General features: G+C 41.0%; 2 protein-coding genes across 5 annotated transcripts; both read right to left on the bottom strand.

The window, feature by feature from the left end:
* Positions 1–2,455: 2,455 nt before the first annotated feature.
* On the bottom strand, positions 2,456–7,733 carry si:dkeyp-74b6.2 (cerebellin-1). 4 transcript variants are annotated; one of them, XM_031727064.2, is made up of 5 exons: positions 7,615–7,692; positions 6,589–6,705; positions 6,095–6,502; positions 4,197–4,316; positions 2,456–3,078 (listed from the first exon to the last, which is right to left on the bottom strand). In XM_031727064.2, the coding sequence occupies exons 3-5, from the start codon at positions 6,398–6,400 to the stop codon at positions 2,881–2,883; spliced, it is 624 nt and encodes a 207-aa protein (XP_031582924.1). In that variant the 5' UTR covers positions 6,401–6,502; positions 6,589–6,705; positions 7,615–7,692; the 3' UTR covers positions 2,456–2,880. The 4 variants fall into 4 exon arrangements, with proteins under 4 accessions (XP_031582924.1, XP_039465972.1, XP_031582922.1 ...); XM_031727061.2 differs by having other exon boundaries at positions 2,457–2,778; positions 2,870–3,078; positions 6,095–6,705; XM_039610038.1 differs by lacking the exon at positions 7,615–7,692 and adding an exon at positions 7,699–7,733 and having other exon boundaries at positions 6,095–6,705.
* A 1,986-nt stretch (positions 7,734–9,719) lies between these two features.
* LOC116310302 (zinc finger protein RFP-like) lies at positions 9,720–16,248 on the bottom strand. The gene is made up of 11 exons (XM_031727056.2): positions 16,042–16,248; positions 15,372–15,584; positions 14,015–14,249; positions 12,952–13,315; positions 12,731–12,826; positions 12,403–12,636; positions 12,167–12,314; positions 12,048–12,074; positions 11,889–11,953; positions 11,627–11,749; positions 9,720–10,891 (listed from the first exon to the last, which is right to left on the bottom strand). The coding sequence occupies exons 2-11, from the start codon at positions 15,385–15,387 to the stop codon at positions 10,490–10,492; spliced, it is 1,710 nt and encodes a 569-aa protein (XP_031582916.1). The 5' UTR covers positions 15,388–15,584; positions 16,042–16,248; the 3' UTR covers positions 9,720–10,489.
* Between the last annotated feature and the right edge of the window lie 5,496 nt (positions 16,249–21,744).

Consider the following 21,744-nt stretch of genomic DNA (forward strand, 5'->3'; position numbering starts at 1 on the left):
CACACGCCTGTTGCTGCCACGGATGTCGCAGGCTCTTATGTCATTGTTATGAGACACTCTCACAAACAATTTCACGGTTTAGTAACGCAGTAATGCAGTGTGCTTATGGAAAAGTAACAGTAATCTAATTACTTTTTTGCAATAGTAATCCCTTACTTTACTTTTTACTTGAAAAAAGTAACCGGATTAAAGTAACACATTACTTGTAACGCATTACTGCCCACCTCTGTCAAGTTCACATGTCTTACTTTGTTGTTTATTCCTGTTTTATTTTGGCAGTCTCTTGTCCTGTGTATGTCATGCTCCCTCCGTCTCTTTAGTCTGTAGTAGCTCCGGCTGTGTTCCCACCTGTTGTCCATCCTCTCGTTGTCCTGTGTGTGTATTTAAGTCCTCAGTGTCCCTGTTTGTTGTATGTTCCCTTTGTTTCCTGTCACTCTGGTTTGTCTGTTTCTATTAGTGTTTGTATTTTATTTTTGAGTACTGTGTTACAGCAAACTACCTCCTATAGTTTACTCCCCTTGTTTCTGGGTCCTACCTCTGCCTGCCTCACAGCTGTACATGACATCATATTTAAGCATTAAAAAATATAATTTTGAATAAAGACCTTATATATACTGGTGGATCATTCATGATTGAAACATAAAAGTTTATTTTGGTAATTACCAATGCTGTTAATTTAGGGCCACTGTGCCGTAAACCTTACATTGGGTTGTGGTCTAATAAATTTGTTGAGGGGAAGATTCACTCCGCTCCCCTGTCTGTAGGGGGCACTGCTGCTTCTTTGTTCAGTGATTCAGTCCAATTACTGATGTGTAGCCATGTCTTTTGTAATCTGCATCAGTATTTGTAAGTTTACTTTAGCTGTGGTGGTGTTTTTGTGAACGTTCCCTGTCACATTTTCTGTGTTTGTCTTTAACTTTGAAGACGTTACAGAGTTTATCTCGCTTTTGGAACCAAAGACTGCACTTCATGTTGTTTTTGTACTCCAGACACGACTCTCTAAAGTGCTAACACAGGCCTCTGCTGTGCACCGGGACGTTGACACTAATAGGTTGTGAAGGTCCAGTGTGAACTCAGCAGGCTCCTGGCAATGGTTTCATTTTCTACTGCCAGCCCTCCATCTGTCACCGGATCCACCGCTGAGAGGCGCACTGTCGCTGTGCGCACTGTGCGTCAGAGGGAGCGACGAATACAGACAGAAATTCATGTATAATTCATGACTTTTACAAAAAAAGCTGCAGTTTTCATGACTGAAAATTCTTTCTATGTGAGAAAAGTGCCTGCATTTTTATGGGCACAGTAAAAATCTCAATAGTACAATATCTCTTACCTTCAGGACAGCTCTTGGGACAAACAGCAGGGAGGCCTGCTATTTTCAGAACAACCTTCTGTTTGCACAGAGCGATTTATAGAGCATATGTAAAGTGTAATAGAGGGTGTTTGGGGGCCACAATTGTGTCAGCATTTAACTAAGGACATATATGGTAAGCAAAATGCAGCCTTTGTGAAGAAAAGGGTAACAGTATGCCCAATAAATAAACAGAAGAATGGTTAACAAGCTTGTATGGGCCTCTGTTTATTTGAATAAGCGATATTATAACTGAAAAGCTAAACTAGTTGATGTAGTCTACCTGTAGTTTCTAAATAAAAAAGTAAACTTAACAGTTTCACAGCTTCCTTTGAGTCACATCAGTATTTTTTTTTTCTGTAAATCAAGCTAGCTGTAGCTAGCTGCTCTAAGGCCTCACCTGTGCTAATTCGAATCACTGAGCTGGACATCTCAATGTTTACTTTTGGAGTATTTTTAATGCAAATATCTGACGCATATTATAGTTTGGTATGCATCACTTTCACTTCTGTTATTATATAGAATATATATTATTATTTAGATATATAGCACTCATTAGCATAGGCCTGAGTGAAAGCTACAATCTCTATGGTCCATGATTCAAAAACTCGTTTTAGCAGCAAGAACTTAAAAAATCTGGCCAATATTTTTTTCCTTCATTCTGTTGCAGATTTGGTGCTGTGCTTTCATTTGTTTTTAGATGAGCCAGTTTGAGCCAAGCTTTAGCTGTCAGACAGATAGCCTCACATTTGACTTGAGAGTAATTTGGTATACAGAGGCCGTGTGAGTGACTGCACAGTGCCCTGGTTGAATAAAAGAATTAAGTCATTGTTAGCCAATGAGTGTGCTGTTTCTCAGTCAAAGATGCGTATTGCTCACATCCCATTTCAAAACACAAAGAACATTGAAAAGCTTCAGACTGGATTTTCACAAAAACATCTAATCTTTGTATGTCTGCTAGCTAGCTAGCTAGCATACTGCTAACTTCTAACTTTGCCCACATTTGTCAATCCTCTTTATTATGACAGTCTGTATACTTAAGACGACAATGAAGTGCTACACTGAACATTTTAATGAAAGTGAAGTATCTTGGATCATATTCTCCTTTGTACCTTTCTGAGATAAAGCATTTTAACTGGCAAGCTAGCACTGAAAATATTAATTTGTTAGTGCTAATAGATTGATGCAGTCAGTACACACAGTTATTTTCTTTATTGGCCATTTCTTATTTCATGCATTAAAAGGAAAACTGCAAGCAACCACAGACTAATGACAGAAAAACACACAATAAGCCATAAAAATGCGATGAAAATGGAAAATACATCCAAGATTATTTGGTGCAAAGTGAATTCACCAATTCATCGATACACATCAAGATGCGTCAGTGCAGTTCAATGTATCAGTTAATTCCTCTTCCTTTGTGTCGATGGCTGTGAAAGTAACAAAGAACTCTTAATGTTACACCCGCCCACCCCTCCACACCTGTGACTATGGTCGGAACATCAACTCTCATAATCCTACCTCAGTCAACCCTACAACGGGAACACCAGAAACCCAGAGAAGGTGGAGTACTTCCACCCTCCCATTAGGTTCCCCCGCTCCAGTTTGAGGTAAGCCTTGTCCCCCCTCTCCATAATCACCAGACCCGCATTGGTGGCAGCTTCCCTGGTCACATCCTGGTCACCTGCGAAGGCTGAGATCACAGGCCAGCCGTTGAGAACCAAACTCACCTGGGAAAGCAGGATGTAAGATTTGTAAGGAAAATTTGGTTAGAAGACAGTGTGTTAAATCTGTTTTGGTGAGAAATTAATTGTCCTCTGTATCTCTATGTATGCCCTGTAAGCTGTTAAACAAGCGAAACAGATGCTAAGCATCTCTAAAGCTCACTAATTCACACGAGGTTGTCATAGTGCATTGGCAAAACTCCTTGATTAAGTTTAGGGAATAAAAGGGGATGAGCTTGGTCCATAGAGCTCTGTACTGTATGTACTGTACTGTATCCTAGCACAGTATGTACTGTATCCTAAAACCTCCACATCAGTGCTGCTACAGGAGTAGAAGAAGTAAAAACTGAATGAAATCACCCCCCCGAAACTCTTCCTCTGTATAATCTGTGAATTATTCTCTCTGCACTGATATCATTAAAATAGCAGTAAGAAGTAAAACTGCACTCATGTCCTCAACTCTGGAGGCAGAGGCACAAAGTTCGATGTGATGTGTACAACTGCAACTTCATTTTTGTCGTACAGCGCCATCGCGAAAGTGAGAATAGCGTCCATAAATGGACGATTAGAAGTAAAGCTACACAGGGAAACAACCAGCTCTACTGAAATAACACTGAGAAGCCCGTAAATTCATTCGCAGATATTAAGTCAGGGGACTGAGGCTGTTTGTGGTGAAAGATGTGATCTTTATTTATAGTTGTATTTTAAAGGAACACAACCTTTAGTGGCCATGTGAATGAGTGCATGTAAAACAGAATCAGGTATGTTTGGAGGCTGATGCAGTTTTGATGATTGTGTGTCTATACATCAGTAGAATCAATTTTAAATGGAAGAGCAGACTTCCAGCTTTAATTCAAGGGGTGGGACAAAAACCTCACACTAATGGTTGATGAATTACAGCTGTTTTTAAACAGACTCTCAGATTTGCCCCTTCCTGGGACTCCTGTCAGTACTTCTCAGGTCCCAGCTCATCTGGTAATGTGTGGACATCACAGAAGAACCAGACTTTAGCATCTCTATGTTGTTAATTCACAAACTTTAGAACAGAAATAAATCTAACTTTTCTTTGAGAAACAAACAGATGCGTTCAGTGTTACGTGACGCTTTTACGTTTTTGTTCTTACTTGTATCGTCTGCCGGTTGTAAACTTTGACAACATGAAAGCTGAAACTGTAGACTCCTTTTCTGGGTGCCACAAAGATGCTTGTTGCTGGATCGAAATGGCTGCCAACGTTCACTATGATCTAAGAAGGAAAAGAGAGAAGCAAAGAGTTTCACAAATTCAACCAACCAACTAACCACAAACGTGTAATCCATAATCAGAAATCTGTAATCACTGGAAGTCTTTTTGTGGCTTTCACTGAGCCTCCACTGTGCTCGTCCTCGGAGGAGAACAAGACAAGGAGGGAGAAAACTGGCAGTGAGTCACTCCGTCGTAATAATGCTTTTCTGTGAAAGCCTTTTTTCTGTTTGTACAGTGTGATCAGTAACTGGGGACTTTAATGGCAATAAATCAAGTTTAGTAGCAGCAGAAGAGGCTGTATCTATAAATGGCGATGGCAGTCTGTTCTGGTTATTATTAAACTGGCTGGCTGGTCAGTTCACCACTTTGGTTTCTCAGTAAACTGTTTATGCATGAGATTTTCTCACAGACATCAAAGCTCCTCTTTTATCGACTGTTTCTTGTAGTCTTATTTGAGAGTCCTGACAGTCATGCAAAATGTAACTTGCAAAATTTGCCTGCTGACCTGCTATTTCTATGCATATGGATAGAGGTCTTTAGTATAGTGGTTTACCTAACAAGCTGGAGACAAAATTAAAGCGATTGAGATGGTTTGGACTTGTGCAGAGGAGGGATAGAGGACAAAGGGAATGAATATGGGAAAAGAGAAGCCCACAGAGGAGGTTCATGGGTGTAGTGAAGGAGGACACGCAGAGGGTTGGTGTGACAGAGGAGGATGGTAAGGATGGAGTGAGATGGAGACAGAGGAGGAGACAGATAATCCACTGTAGTGACCCCTAAACGGAGCAGCCAAAAGAAGAAGGAGGTTTACATCTAACAAGCCAGAAATCTCAGTTTGATCCTGGGTGGAGACACAAATCTCTTTGTGGTTACATCAGGAAGTGCAAATCTGCCAAATCAAACATGCAGAGCTACCTGCTGTGGTGGCTCCTTGTAAATAAGGGAGCAGCTGAAAGTAGATTCTGCACAGAGTTGTTTAGTTGGGACCTATTTTCCTAGGTTTGCAATTTATTTATATTTTTACTTTTTTATTCCAATATGAAAATTCACCTGCACACAAAGGGACATAAACTGAGACCTGACCTACATACACACATGGCTCCCCACAAGAGCTTCACAAGACTGCTTCATGCTGCTGGTTTTAGAATCAGAGGTTTATTAATTTAGGGGTTTAGTAATACACTTTATCTTTTACTTATTTCAAAGCTTCCTTGGTTTTAAGTTGGAAATTTTGAAACAAAGATAATCTGGTCTGGTATACAAATGTGTCGTCAGTGTTTTCCATCTTTCTGTGTCCAAACAAAGCATGTTTCCTTTGCGCTGTTTCCTTGTGTGATGCTTATTTAATATTTGCATTAATTTCTGTATCATTCCTTTTTGGTTGTTTCCTGTTTTACTTTGAAAGTTTGTTTTCTTTCCTCTCCTGTGTTAGTTTTGTTTACTGTCCTTCCTTGTCCTGTTGGCCATTCCCTAATCAGCTCTCTGTCTTTGTCACAGTGTCTGTGCTTCCCTGCATGCTGCTCTGTGTTGACTGGACTTCTGTTTGACATTTTGGATAGTTTTTGAGATAAAATGCTAGTTTTCTGCCTGCAGTGTCCTGGATTTGGATCCTCTCCAGATTCAATACAAAATGCGGTCTATGTCCTTGAAACGTAAGTGTCTGTTGACCATTTTTAGAGTGCAGCAGAAGGTGAAGCGTCATTTTTGGTTGAACTCATGAAATGCAACCAAAACCTTAACTTGCACCACACTATTCCAAAAACAAGCCTTAAAACCCACCTGGTCAAAGTAGATGGTCATGGTTCGGTTGCTCATCTCTGAGGGTTCGTGGTTGGTGTTACGAATGGCTGAAAATGCCACCCGTCCAGTTCCTGACCTCACTGACATGCCCAGGGCATTACCTGACGGCTCCGCCGACGGGGTGGAGTCGCACACCACCAGACACTTTCCCTCCAACACGATCGGCTCTGTGTCATTTTGGCAGCTGACCTCAGAGGGCCCCCGGTGGACGAGCAGCAGCAGTCCGACGACAAAGACGGAGTGGGCATCAAGGTAGAGTGCAGGGGTAAACGACAGACAAGACATCTTTTTTTTCTTCGCGTTTCTTCTGCAGAATGGTCACCACAGCTCTTTAGCGAGACTCTTCTTGGCGCGCACCTCACTTTACCAGCGGGGTCATAATTTCACCTGGAAAGAAAACATCAACCAGGGCTTTGTCTCATCTCTTTGGAGATCAGACGATTCAGGCACTCCTCAGCTGGCTTACTACTGACAGGAAGTCCATAAATGCGCAGAATAAGTGGCGGCGTCCGGTCCCTCACACCAGGGCAGGAGTGGCCATCAGCCAAGTGTGCTGAGTCAGAAGTCCAGACTGGATTGAAGCTTCAGGCCTGCAAATCAGTAGTGCACATGACACAGTTATTCACATGAAAACATTGCACGAAACTCGATGTGACTGGATTACCTGATCATCTTTAGTTTGCAAATAAACTTACTGGTGAACAAAAACCTGAACCTTGGTGACTCCTGCCCCTAGTTTGCTTCAACAACCCAATCCACCATTTTTACATATCTTTAGTCCTTTAGAACAAGTTCATGCATCAAAATATTAAGTATACAAAAAAACACTATCCTCGTTCTTGTTCTGCGTTTTAATAACAGAACATGACGACTTTGAAAACAGGCTGAAAACACAGCACGGTGCTGCTGGAGAAAAGTTGTGCGCCTCAGCACAGTTAAAATCTATCAAACCCGCATTGCTGTAAATGTAATAAAAAGCCCATCCCGGTGCTCTGCCACATCGCCGCTTAATTAAATGGTGAGAATATTAATAGAAAACTGCTTTATGTTGAAGCAGAAAATAAATAGAAGTGATGAGGTAATGCTTTGGCCAGGAAGAGGCCCGCGTGAGTGACGCCAGCTGGACTCAGGAGGGGGTACAGCGGACTATCACAATCCCACCGCCGAGAGGCCATCTGTGGGTAAACACTCCCACTCATTCACCTCGTGCACCTTTCCAATTTAATCCCTCTCTCTCTCTTTGCACTTGCATTCCTTTACACAAACACGCTTACTATTAAAAAAGCCACTGTTTTAAGAAGCAAACACAAGAATTCAGACAGTACTTTGATAAATTATAGAAGAACCTTTAAATGTATTAGCATTTCCTTGTGTGACATCAGAGCTGTTGTCCCAAAAAATCCTCAAAAGCATCGACAATAAGTGCAATGACAAAAAGTACAGTCGTTTTAACGAGAGCGACCCTCAAAGAAAGAATCTGCAGATGCTCCATCACCCACCTTTCACTTCGTCAGCGTTCCTCCTGCAGCAACATACAGAAACCAGCTTAGCTCAGTAAAGTTAGAGCTTCGTTTCACACTCACCTTCAGCTTTATCTCTCCTCCTCTCCCCCTCTCTCTCTCTCATTCTCCCTCTCTCACTACATCTCTGTTCCAGGGGACCCCTGCGTTCGAGCAGACGTTTAATCACATCACGAGCGTTGCCGTCCTTCTGTTTTCACCGTTCCTCAAACCCACCCCCACTCAATCCCGACTTAAAGGATTCATCACAAACTCACGCGTATCCCTGCTATAATTAAAAAAATGTTTTGTTTTTTAATTAGTCAATGACTATTAATAGGTGATAGCGGGGACAAATAGCTTTTTTCCCCCCTTTTTAAACTACATTCATCAATTTAGACAGGTATATCGCCATGGTAACTTATGCAGTGAACAGGGTATGTTTCAGATTAGAGATCAAGAGGTATGAAATCACCGCCTACTGATGGACCAGTGCTCCAGAAAATCACCATCCCTGAAGATTCCTCAGACTTCTGAGTGGGTGTAAATTTTTAACAGCATCTAAAGTGTTTATGTCTTCCCGATGAGCATCAGTAATAAACATTCATAGACACATCTTTATTCCCAACTTTACTGGTTTTATTTCCTTTATTGTTCCATTAAATATCCTAAAACAGAGCAGCTATTTGCAGTATTTTTGTGTAGTCGTGGATCTAATTCACTCAGAGAGTTACATTTATTCTTTACTCTCATATCATTAATGACACTCAAGCCTGCAGCTGAGAATAAAAACAAAAACTTAGTTTACATTAATTTAATGAAATACTTGACTGTAATCCATCAGATTGTGCTTTGTCCTAATGATAGAGCTCTGTTAGAGAGATAAGTTAACTTACAAAGTTTGTATTTTTGCCATATTTTTGTTCCTGCCTTCCAAAAAGCTAAAATTTATTAGCATAGTGGCGCTCTTCCAGTCTTTCTCACCAAAGTGTTTAAAGCGCTCGCACATTCATTCTGTTTTTAAAACTTAACTACTGCGCAGAGCTTTTCCTCGCACACACACCCACGCTGCAGCTTTGTCTTTCAGGCCGTATTGTGTGTTTAACCTCTACACCACCGTTTGTGATTGGTCACATACTGACACCTGCCCTGTGGAAACACTGAGTCAACTTATCATGCTGATAACCAGCTTTGTGTGTCCGCTTATCCTGATTGTCAGTGTTAAGTTCAGCACACTCAGGGTATTTTCCATTTTCTGGATCTGCTCACTCTGATTCAGAACAGTAGCCTAGTAAAATGAGCAGAACAACAATTAAAGCTTAGGAGGGAGGAATAAAACCATAAAGATGCTGAGTACTTACGTCTGCCCACATCCTGCAGAACTGTGCTCTGAAGTCGGACTCGGAATCGCTTAAATATGTATAATACTCTTTATACTATGTTATTTAATTGTTACATACAAATAATATTAAAATGTGTTTTCTGGGAACCAGTTTGAAGTTTTTAAGAGTGCTGCATGAAAGGATGCTTTGATTTATGAGAGAATTTTGTTTAGAAAGGTAAATTACCACCACGTTAGACACGATCTATCGAGGTGTTGCAGAGGAAACAAAGAATTTACTCATTTAAAACTGGTTAGCACTGCTGCACCTACAGAAACCGACAAGCTTCTTGTTTATAATAAAATGTTTGATGTATTTTTTTTACTGAACACACACCACACCTGTTTAAACCTTTTTCTGTTAACAGGGTCTAAAGACACTTTTAACTAACAGTTATATGAGCTGTGCACATTTTTTTGTTTCCATGATGGGTCTGATGGTGGATGATCTCTATCATACGATTCAGTGTTTCTAAGGAGGTAATAAAGGAAGCACTGAAGCATGTTTTTAAGTAGTTAGAGGAGCTCTTATGAGGCCTGTCATGGATACTTCACAGGGCCCTCTGTTGATGTAATCTGTGTGTGTTCTGAGGTGCTGGGATTTATGTTTTTCTGTGTGTGAGTGCAGGAAAGTAAGTCGTTCAGTTTGTTGTCTGGGCACTGATATAGGAAATGTTTCAGGGTGAGTTTTAGGTACTTTCAGCACAAATCTGATGAAACACAAGAGTTTTAAAAGTTTTATGCCTTAGAACAAACCAAAAATGAAAACCTATATTCTGACAAATCTGTCTGATGACATAGAACATATTCCCAGAGTCTGAAAAAAATACACAAATACTAATTTAAGGCCTTAATGTTCAAACATTAAAGCTGGATTTCTCCTCTATGTGAAGCCTGATGCGTGTGAATGAATATAATGGTGAGGTGCAGCTTATTTAGACCTCACATTAAAATATACAACAGACCAGCTTCCTTCAAAATAACAGGACACAAAAACGCTTCATATATTTGAGTTTTCTTTGTTTTTCTTCTTTTTTTTTCAAAAAACTAGAATTTATTTTCAGTTTCAACGTTTGCATCTCAAGTATAGTAAATAATAGTCTAGTAGTATTTTAAAGATTTGAATAATAAAAGTTAAAAACCCGCTTTGCACACACTTCATGACAGAGAGAGCAAAACTTACTCCCATCTTACAGGGTGTACAGGTTTTTGCATGCTAGGGTTTGCACACTCAAACAGAAGTAACTTGCTATCTTAGCCAGTGGCAGGGTTGCTTAATAACATTGTGCACACTGTCCACATCACCTGTGGAACAAAAACTCCTGCGTGAGACTCAAACTACAGTGTTAGTGCCTCTTCCAGCTGGACTGCCTGCTAATGCAGACATGTGATATGTGGTTTCTGTAGGAACAACCATTTTAATCATCTAGGGGAAGCACTTGTTTAACCCAAAAATGGTTCAGAATAAGAACTAAAATATTACTTAGCATCACATCATACAGTTAAATCGATGCCTGTGTCCTGTTCTTCCCTGACACCTCCCTCAAGAGGACAGATAACCAGCGGGGCCACGTTTCTCCCGTTGTTTTGAACACAGGGGTTGAAATACGGGTAGAGAGGCTCACTGAAGCTGCACCCGCTGTAAGTATAAATGTGAGTCTTTGCCTCTGCGTCATAGAAGGACACCGACCCTTCCTCATAGTCCAGGAATATGCTGACTTTCTTGGGGATTTCGTGAAGGTTGAGGGTGATCGAGGGTCCGGCGCAGGCGCTCAGACTGCCACCTTTTCGCCGGCAGATGGCCCAGTAACCATTTTCAGGGCGAACTGTGATGGCACCTTTCCTGTTGATGGACTCCTGGGCCACACCAAGATCCCAGTCTGTTTTATCCCCAACCTGAAACACAGTGTACAAAGAATTAGATGGAAAAAGCAAGAGGAAGAGAAAAGAATAACCACTTTTAAAACAATTCATAGCTTCTTTTTTCCTGTTGTAGTGAAAACTTAGTTTAATTTCTTTATATTTTGCTAAGAAAATGGGACATTGGTGAAGAGATTTATTAAATTGTGCAAACATACATGTAAATACAGAGTATAATGCAAAAACAGAATTTGCATGTTGGCTGCCTTCAGATAATCCCACAAGGTCGAGGTCCAGGCTTTAGGGAGGCCAATCCATGACTGACTGTTTCACTGTGTGTTTTTCTATCCAAGTAAGCTTTTACTGCACTGGCAGTGTGTCCAGGATCATTCTCATGCTAAGAAATGAAGCTTTTGGCAGTCATACACCTCCAAGATGGCAAATCTAAGGGTTTATTATTCCATCAGTTTTGACAAGATTTGAGACACCGCTGGCTGAAATGCAGACCAAACCCAAACCATGACAGTAATGACCAATAATTTGAAATTTGGATCATCACTCCATCGGACCTGTTTCCACTGGTTTTCAGTCCAGTTCTTGTCTAATCTGGCATACCTCAGCCTTTCCTGACAGCCACCCTTCCACTGAGACCATCTCCGATGAGTCTTCAGTGAACTGTAGATGGATCAACTGAAGGGCTAGAAGCATCTCTGGTATTTGTTGGATTTTTTTCTATTTCTTAAGGACATGACTTTCAGATAATGATCCCACCTGAACTACCCAGTAGCGTCTTCCAGATGTGAAGCTTTGTTTCCCCAAAATGCAGACGCAGGAGTCAAACCGCTGGGGACTGTCTGGGAGAGGAGTCTTCTTCTTCTGGCTGGCGAGGCTCACCTGAGGATCAACAATGAGCTCGTCATCGCTGCCAAAGAATCTCCTTCTCCACTTAAGCATAAAAAGCTCACAAAATCAGCACGTCCATCTCAGTGTGTTTACTGTTATCGTGATAAAGTCATTGATTATAGGGCGATACCTTCTTTTTATTTGGGGACAGGACCAGCCAGCCTGAAGCCGTCTCAGGATCCAGGGTCACATTGACTGCAGATACAAGAAGAAAATGGCAGGTCAGGTACTGATGAAGCTCAAATAAATTTATAGGAAAAAATGTCTAACTATATATTTGTGTTCATACCTGCATATGCACTTATCTTGTCCACTTCTGCATGACAAAGAAGTCAAAGAATTAGATAATGTATTTATTTTTACAATAGCCTCATGATTTGTTGTTCATGTTGCTGTGGGGTTACTCACCCTCTGCTGAGAGTTTGTTTGCAACTTCCTGGCACATGTCCCCCAGCATAGAAACGGCTCTCCTGACCATCCCCGCGGAGTTATCGGAGTGCACTGCCACCTCTGACCACTCTCTGGTGGCCGGGAGCCTGCTCAGAGACGGGAAACTCTAAAAGCATAAGGGAGCTTTTTGTGAGCACCAGCTTTAAGATGCGGATGGAGCAGAGAGATGGTAAAATGCAGCAGATAAATCTGACCTGTAGGAGGTGGAGCGAGCTCCGCGTGAGCTCCAGGTGCTGCAGCTCGCTGCTCCTCGTCTGCAGTTCGTGGATTTCCTTCTCCAGCTCTTCGAGCAGCTCCTCAGCTTTCCTCTCGGCTTCCAGCTGCCTCTCCTCGAGATCCTTGGCGAGCTTGGCCTGCTGCCTCTCGATGGCGGTTATCAGCGTGCTGCAGACCTGAGAACTGCTCTGGATCTCTCTCTCTGTGGCCCTCTATTGATTAAAATGATCGACGAAATAAATAAATAAACGGATAAATGAACTGCTTGGTTGCAAGCCTGACTTTTTGAACCAATCAACGACCTACTTTGCTTAGATCCACTGAACTTTTGATGTCTTCCATTTTTTTCAGCCTGGCCTGGATCATCTGTTGGATGTCGGACTTTGTCTCCCTCAGATTCATCTGGAGAAGATCAAACAATGTAAAACCGGGACAGTGAGAAGAAGAATGCACAAAAATCTGTGAGCTCAGGAAACCCCCCCTCCCTCCCAAAAAACGCAAAGCAAAGGAAGAAGCTTTTCCCTCACCTTCACCCTCCTGCTCTCCTTCTCCATGGGGACAATCTTGTGGTGCTCGTGGTCGCCCTCTGTGCATTTGGAGCACACAGGTGTGTGATCCTGTTTGCAGAACATCGTCAGGGGCTTGTTGTGCTTTCTGCACAGGTGGCTGGTGTTGAAGATGGCCGGATCTGTGAGACGGTGTCTCTGCAGCGCTGGATCTCTCTGGTGAGGCACGAGGTGAATCTCACAGTAAGACGCCTGACACACCAGACACGACTTCACCGACGGCGCCTTGTTCCCGTGGCAGACGTCACAGGGAACGTCTTCACGGTCACATAGCTGGTGTGCCGGCTCGACGTCCTCCCCTTGCATCAGTGTGGGCGACAGAGACCTTTTGAAGATAAAGTTAAATATCATTGAATATATTCAAATATATCTGAGTTAAATTACATTTTTTGGCTTCAGTGTACATTTAAGTTATAATCTATTTGAACTGCTGCCATCTGGAAGAGAACACAAAACGGTACAAGACAATAAAATCAAATTAGGGACACTCTGGTGTGCCAGAAACACAATGCACAGCCAGCTGGACATGGTGTAAACATGCACTGTATGTGACATTGCAGGTAATGGTCAGTTTAAGGTAGAGTAAGGGAAGAACCAATGTTTTGCTCATTATACTGGATGTCCCGGCTCTATAATCAAGTTAGGTTGGATATTAGCCAAATGAAGATAACTCATGTCGGTTTCCTTGTTAAAGTTTTTAATAGAGCTAAGTTTTTGGCTAATGCTAACTAAATGGGCAGACAATGTGATTGGTCAGTTGATCCTGGACCAACACAGGGATTTCTGCTTCCTACTCCACGGCCATTAAACCTTTAAACACAATTAAAGCAGTTTTAAAAAATTAAATCTAATTCAGTATCGTGAATGCAGGGACTGGTGTACACACATTTGCTGTATGTCTCTCGTTTTGTATATTATTATTTATTTATTTTTAACACCGTACATTACTGCCCTCACTTTTGGTGTACTTGTACAATGGCAATAAAGATACTGGGATTGGGACACAAATGGAAGTAAAACAAACCTTTTGAAGAATTCAATCATGTCGGAAAAAGCTCGGTTGATCCTCAGCTCCGGTCGCTCTTTGAACGTCTCTTTGCAAAGCGGACACTCCGACCTGTCCTTCGTGTCCCAGTAGCCTTCGATGCAATCCAGGCAGAAGTTGTGTCCACACGGGATGGAGACGGGATCGGTGTAGGTGTCCAGGCAGATGCAGCACCGGAACTGATTCTCCAATGGTACCGAGGCCATGTTTGTCACTGGAAAATACCACATTTCCTTATAGGTACTCTAATACTGTGCCCAACAAACAGAGTCAGTACTGTCTGTCCTGTTTGCAGATGGTAGCTGGAGGTAGAGTTCAAATGTATATTTAACATCCTGACAGATCCTGGCAGCCTTTTTCTTTTTTTGTGTTGTGGTTGATTTGTTTTTAATCACGTGTCAAATATGTGACATCACATGTCTGCTCAAGATAATAGACTCTGGCTTGCTTTTGTCTGCTTTAAATAGAAAACCTGAAGTCTGAAACTGCTGCTTTATCCATCCTTTCATTAAATTTAAAACATCCATTTTTGGATGGAAAGCTCACAGTTACAGAGCAATAAAAAGTCCCAACACAGACTCTGCAAACTACAGATGAACCACATTTAATGGTGTTAACTGAGCTGTGATCATGTAACGTCTGCTTCTGTTTCTACAAGGCAAAAAAGCTGCAGAATGGATTTTAAGATCATCATTGAAGACATCCAGAGGGGACCTAAATCTGAATATTTGTTTCCAACAAATATTCCAACATGTTGCACCAGCAAAAAATCAAGACAAAGCGCACTGTTACAAATACCCAGTGTGAATACTGCAGTAAAAGTGTGTCATGTTACAGCAGGCTGACACCACTTACACTTAACAGACTAGTTTGTTTCCACTTTTAGTGCAAAATATCGCTTTGAATCAAACTTTGTAAACCGGCTCTTTTTCAGGACAGGTTCAGTCATTTTAAGCTCCCTGTGCTGATTGTCAGACTTCTTACTGCTCACTATTCCAAGACACCACAGAGGGATCACCCATCCAGCACATTTGTTTTCTATATTTACCAATGAGTATAAAATATTAAAACTCAGACAGATTGTTGTAGATTCCTGTTTCCCACACCAGAAAACTGACCTTAAAAACCTAAATGCGACTGATTAAGTAGCTCATTTTTGTTGTGCTGTTTTAAAACATGTTTCCAACCATTCATGTCATTTGTTATAACTCAGTAACTACATTTTTGAGTAAAAGTAATCTGATACATTTAAAGAAAAGCCTCTGCTTGGTATACATTGTTTCCTCTCACAGTTTCATCTTCCAGTTTCTGCGGTGTAATAATAATAACATTGTACCTGTTTGGGTGGACATGCTGGGAGCCCCGATCCTCACAGATGCAGCTTGTACTGTGTAGTGCACATTCAGCCTACAGAGACTTAAATACTCCTCACAGGCACTCTTTGTTTGTGCTGAGATTATTTTCACGAGCTCCTCCCTGAGTTCATTCTTGCAGGTTTTGCAGTCAGTCTAGTGTTTCTGGTTCTTCAGCTTCAGCTGCTGACTCCACTCTAGGTAATCCATAGCAAAAAGTAAGGCGCAGTGATTGAGCAAACAGAAGTTAAAGACACTGAACTCTTATTGTAACGCTGACAAAGTTTCATCTGCTGCCTGCTACACTACACTACACCACGCAAGCGCTCACAGCTTTTTAGCGTAGTAAGATAATACAAGTGAACACCTTAGATGATAATAGCATCAGCTTTACTTTGTGAAGTTGCTATCATGTGTTTATATTGATTAAACATAATGATATAGATCAAACCAAAAAGTACTGTCCCAGTAACTACTTACAGTAAAATCTCAGTAAATACAATTTAATAACATTGTTCAAAATAAATTTCTCTTCTTTTCTGTGTAATTAATATCAAGTTAACAAACTTAAATGCTTTTTAGCTTTAACTAACTTGCATTTTTGTCACATGACACAAGTTTGCCTTTGCAGCTACAGCTCGTTTAACCTCGGACCTTGAAAATCGATGCAGAGGAGCTGGAGGCGTCTGAGAGCAGGCGCATCAGAGATTCGTTTCTTTGTCAGGTCACAAGTGGCAACTTCAGCTTATCAGCTGCGAGTTGCAGAAAGATTTTCAGGAAGCCAAACCGGTTTTGTAGAGCTCCATCTTATCTTTGAGAGAAGAATAAACAGAACACCCCGACTCAGTCACATATTAGAGGGAGCGCTTATCCTTCTCTGTGTGCCAGATCATACAGTGTGTCTGTCAGTTCCAGCAGCCTCAGTTACAGATTAATGATGCATATCATGCATTAATCTGAAGTTAATCATTTATATTAGCAATTATTATTTAATGTGCACAGTAACTTCATAATGTTGCAAGTGCCATTTATCAAGTGTCCTGCACAAAGTTTTATCAGCGCTTTTAAAAAAATGGAAATATTTCCCAATATTGGCTTTTTCACAGGTGTGTTCTCTCTGTTCTTGGTTTACTTTCAATTCACATGAAATTGAAACTTCTAGCTTCTCTGGTACACACCAAAGCTATCTGTGCAACATGATGAGGTTTTTTACACTGAATAACATCAAATTTAAATTAATATCAAAATCTTATAGAATTCCCGGTGTCCTTTTGTCACTTTAGCACTAAATCTTTTCTCTTGTTCTGGCTGACGCTCGCTCCATCGTCAGCTCAGAGGACAAAATCCAAGATCAACCAGAAAAACAAAATCCTTCAAAATCAAAACCTAAAATTCAGGCCAGCCTTAGGAAAGACAGCAAGTGTTCATTTGCATTCATTTATCAATCATTCAAGTCACTTATGCACATGTGCACACCTGTGCTGAAATAAATGAGTCACGTCCACACAACGAGTCCAGCTAACGTCTTGTGTGTAAGGCAGATGTTTAAAGGTCTGTTATGTATAAACGGTCAGATTAATTATTAATGTGTCTTTGTTGTATTATTACATAAGCAACACTTCACTGTTTGCATCTTGATGAAGTACAAGGAGGTCAATATTACACATAATAATGTTCTTACATAATCTTATATAACTGATGCCACTGTTACTCAATGTACTACAACAAAAAAATATAAAAAATTAAACTTGTTTCAGAAACTTTACATATATATATATACGTACTAACAATAAACTACACCCCTGTTCACATATCTTATTTAGGAACACCAACACCAGTGTGTTTGCATCCTTAAACATCTTAGTAACACCTTTTTTCTGTAGCAAGTACTGCAGATTTCACAATGCCATGTTTATGCTTATGTTCACTGCAGAGGCACAGTAATTAGCTATGTTAACGGCTTTTTAGAGGAGGAAGTGGGACAAGGAGCATTTTTTGAATGACTAAATTGCCACTGAACAGGAAGCTTATTTGTTAAACTGTAATGCTAAGGTGCTCTGACCAAGCTCTGCACATGACTACCTTTTGGAAATGATGTATGACCAAAGCAGGCCTCACAGTGTCCAGAGAGGAATAGTGCTCCAAATTTTCAGAGTCCATTCAATACTTGTTGACACAAACTGGTGCAGCCTCATTTTGGTTCAGTGTGAAGTAGCAGTAGTTCAGCTGATGAAGAAAACTCTGAACACAAGTAAGTGCAAAGTGAAGAACTTCAACATTGCTCTTACATTTAATTACATGTACTTTTTCCTTGTTATTGTTTCAGTCAACAAACCATAAGAACTCATCAAAAGGCACGTGCATAAAACAGCCCACAGGGTTGTGCTAACCTGACTCACACCTGAGGAATGTTTAATGTTCCAGCGCTGCCAAAACCTCCACATACCAGCTGGATCAGGTGATGCATGGTCATGGTTACAGATCAGGAAACAACCCTACCTCACAGCATGAAGCAGACATTATCACCAGGTTGAAATGAACTCTGGCTCTTTTCTTAATTTAGATCCAGCTCCAGTAATAAACCATCAAGATTTGTCATTTATGGCATCTAATAATTAGTCAATAATTAGTCAAGCAATAAAGCTTTTATATCGTTTAGATCAGGTGTTTCATTTGTTGTTAGCTCACCTGAATAAGAGAAACAAACTTGTAAAGAGAGAGCAGGTTTTGCCTCTCAGACCTCTTATACTTACACACCTGCTCTACTGCTAACACAAGGATCTAATTGGCCAATCACATGGGAGTAACTCAGGGCATTTCGGCATGTAGACATGGTCATGGTGACCTGAGAGAACTCCTGATTGAGGGCCTTCAGTGTAAGCCTTGAATGCACGTTAACTTGAGTCTTAATAGAGATGTTTTATTATCTGAAACAAACACAACAAGACCTTAGCTAAATGTTCTCAGCATGTAAAGTGTGGTTAATGTTGTGAACAAGATTATCTTTAATCCAAGCAACAATCTTTTTCTTGTCTTAACTAATAAAAAAAATCTATATTTTGCATTTTTACACAAGATACAGACTCCAGCCTTCAGTGTGAAAGTCGGGTAGTTTAACCATTAACACACATCATGTTTCGTTAACCAATAATAAGCTTTGTACACGTACAGACCACTTTATTAGAAACACACGTGCACCTGCTCACTGATGCAGTCATGTGGCAGCACTGAGTCCTAAACTCCTGCTGACACACGTGAAGAGCTGCAGTTAATGTTCACATCCAAGATCAGAAAGGTGAAAACACAAGATCGCCGACTGAAACATCATCATCAGTGACAGAACTGGCTCAACATTTAACATCAGCAGTACAAATCCCCAGGCTGTGGTGCTGTAAAGCTCTTTGAGTATTTTTATCACATTAATGTCAGTGAACGAGGGTTTTAATATCACAGTCAGTTTGTTATCAGTTAATTTGAAGTGGCTTTTATCAGTTATCTCTCCCCTAGATATTGGTAATATTGGTGGACTCCTTCACTTATTAGCAGACTCGGGAGACTGCTATCACCTCCTTTGATTAAGCAAACAAGACGACTGAAACTCCTCCTCTCTAAAAACAGCAACTAAAGGCAGTGTGAGGAGGTCAGAGGGGCAGCGTAAGTTTTGGTTTTACTAACAGGCTGATTCATTTGGTTTAAACAACAAACTGAGGTTTGGAAATTAAACAGGTATGAGTTAAAACACAGTTGTTCACAACCAAATGTAAAAAGTCCAGATTTTATTAGGTTATCAAGCATCAACTAGGGATAACAGCCATGTGGTGGCGTGACATTAACTTTTAGTGTACAAACTGGAGACGCCACAAAGTCTAAAACTGGTTCCATGATCAGGACAATGAGTTCACTGTGAGAGTGTCTGTGTTCACCTGAGAAGTGGGATGTGGTAGAACGGGTCATTGACAGGACGAATGTGAATGCTCTAAATGTTTTTGCTTCTTTCCTGTTGAAGAACTTGAACAAAAAGGCAACTGGACTTTTTTAAGCCTGTGAAGATGTTTTACCTCGCATCCAGGAGGCTAAGTTTCAGCTCATGCACTGAAAAATCATCTTTTTCAAGCTTACTTCCTGCTGTTTATTTGGGGAGATAGAGAGCTTTTCTTTAAGGGTCCTCTATATTTGTTTTTATTTTTTATCATGTTAATTTTTTTAATTTGTCAACAAGGATAAATCTACATGTACCTTTGCTATAAATAAATATGTCTGCTAGTGTAAGACTACTGTGCTGGGATGTAAGACATTTAATAGGGATGGACCTGGGAAATATTTATATAACTGGTGTGTGTGCCGTTGTTTAAAGATCACTGTAAACTGTAAATTTAGTGTAAAGTGTTGTTATGGAGTGGCACTGGTGGGGAGTAGATTTCTGTCCCCGGCAGGGCTGGAGTGGCCACAGGAAGCAGCAGTTTATTTCCTGGTGACCTGAGGTTTGTTTTGACCTGCCGTGGAAATTCAGCAGCAAATAGTTTACAGATCGCCCAGAATCCTTCCAGTCCAACAAAGTTACGTGTCTGATCATCTGCACGAACAGAGCAGCCTGGGATGATGTCCTAGCCTGTGTCAATCAGGCGCCTGGAAAAAAAGAAGGAAGACATGAAGATTCTCGCTCTTGTAGTGGAAAAATCAGAAATTTCTCAACATATTTGATCCGCAGCCAAAAAACAAAACAAAACTGCAACTGGTTCTTGTGATACAGCCCGATGAAAAGTGAGGAAATCTGCAAAATCGGCAGCATTGTTCCTCTGGGAAAGATTTGAATGTCTGTAACAAATCTTGTGCTGAAGCATCACAGAGACGGTGGCATTCAAATCAAAGCATGTCTAAAAAGGGAGAGCTGTCTATATACTGCATATTTGTGCTTTGTCCCTCCACAGCATAATTATACAACAGTTTTCTTTTAACAGATGCCAGTCTGGACTCTTATGCTGGACAGTCAGGATGCGATCTGTGCATCCCAGTTCAGGGTCTCATGAGGATACTACCTTGTCTACTTCAAAAGCCCCTTCAGTGCTTTTATCCACATTTATCACAGCTGCTGTAATTGTGCACTCCTCAGTGTCTGTTATACTGGAGACTGTTAGCTTGGCAGTCAGGTGATGGTCAGCTGTAACCGAAACCAAAACACATATCAGGTTTAGTCAAAGCTGCAATAAATTAAAAAAATAAATAAATAAAAATCTTTAACCCTTTGCTGTCACAGATGTGCAACATCCTGTTTGGGATCGGTGAGCAATATTTTTATTTTGACAGGAACTCCACTATCTCCAAATACTTTCAGCCCTGAAGCAGTGACAGCAAAGTGGACAGTATTCATGCCTCATTCTGTTTCTCACCTCACCCACACACTCAGAGATGTACAGGCAGAGCAGAGCCAGGGTTTTTGGGACTTTTATCCTTCACGTGGGTTTATCTGGTAAATCACGCCACCTGCCGAATGTTTCAGTCATCAGCAGCTTCTAGTTTAGTCTTGGAGACAACAGAACTATACATACTGCTTCATTCTGGGTTCTATGTGAATTTTAAGGCTACAGCGACACCCAGTGGTCATTTAAAAATGCTGCTGTGGGTCAGTGTCTGCTCCTATGTTTGCTCTACTGAACGACAAAGTAACTGCTGCTCATTTCATTCAGTCACAGTTCAGACTACAGATTTTTTTTTTTTTTTAGGTCCACACTTTAAGAAAAAATAAACTGGCATAAACTGGTACAAAAAAACAGTCCATATTTGAACTGAGAGAATGTCACTGTCCTTAACTGTGCTGTTCAGAAACTATTAGTTACGGAGCCCCGCAGGGGACATGGGAGAAAAAAAAATTAAGACGGACTTTTGCGGGATCTCGCAAAAGTTCTAGCCGCATTCTTCGGAGGCCGCCAGCTCGAAGCCGACCGGGAGGTCGAGGCACGATGTGCCGGGAGAGCGGTGTTCCTCCCGGCTGTAGTAGGTCTCGACCTCCCGTTAGCTTCGAGATGGTGGGTGTCAGATCTCCGAAAACGTCGGAGCACTTTTGCTAATATGTGATGTCTTGTAAACCGAGCAGATATTTGACGTTTACATAGCTACATTCACGCCTCAAAATATCTTAAAAGTTTATTTTGTGACCCAGAAAGAGTAATATTACAACTAAGTAGCTGCCGCCATTGTTGGAATTCAACTTTTGCGAGATCCCGAGTTAGTTTTGCGAGATCCCGCAAAAGTTTTGCGAGATCCCGAGTTAGTTTTGCGAGATCCCGCAAAAGTTCATCGTAATTTTTTTTTCTCCCATGTCCCCTGCGGGGCTCCGTAATTAGTGTACAAACATGAGAA

Source organism: Oreochromis aureus, linkage group 3 (genome assembly GCF_013358895.1).
Source record: "Oreochromis aureus strain Israel breed Guangdong linkage group 3, ZZ_aureus, whole genome shotgun sequence".
NCBI lineage: Eukaryota > Metazoa > Chordata > Actinopteri > Cichliformes > Cichlidae > Oreochromis > Oreochromis aureus.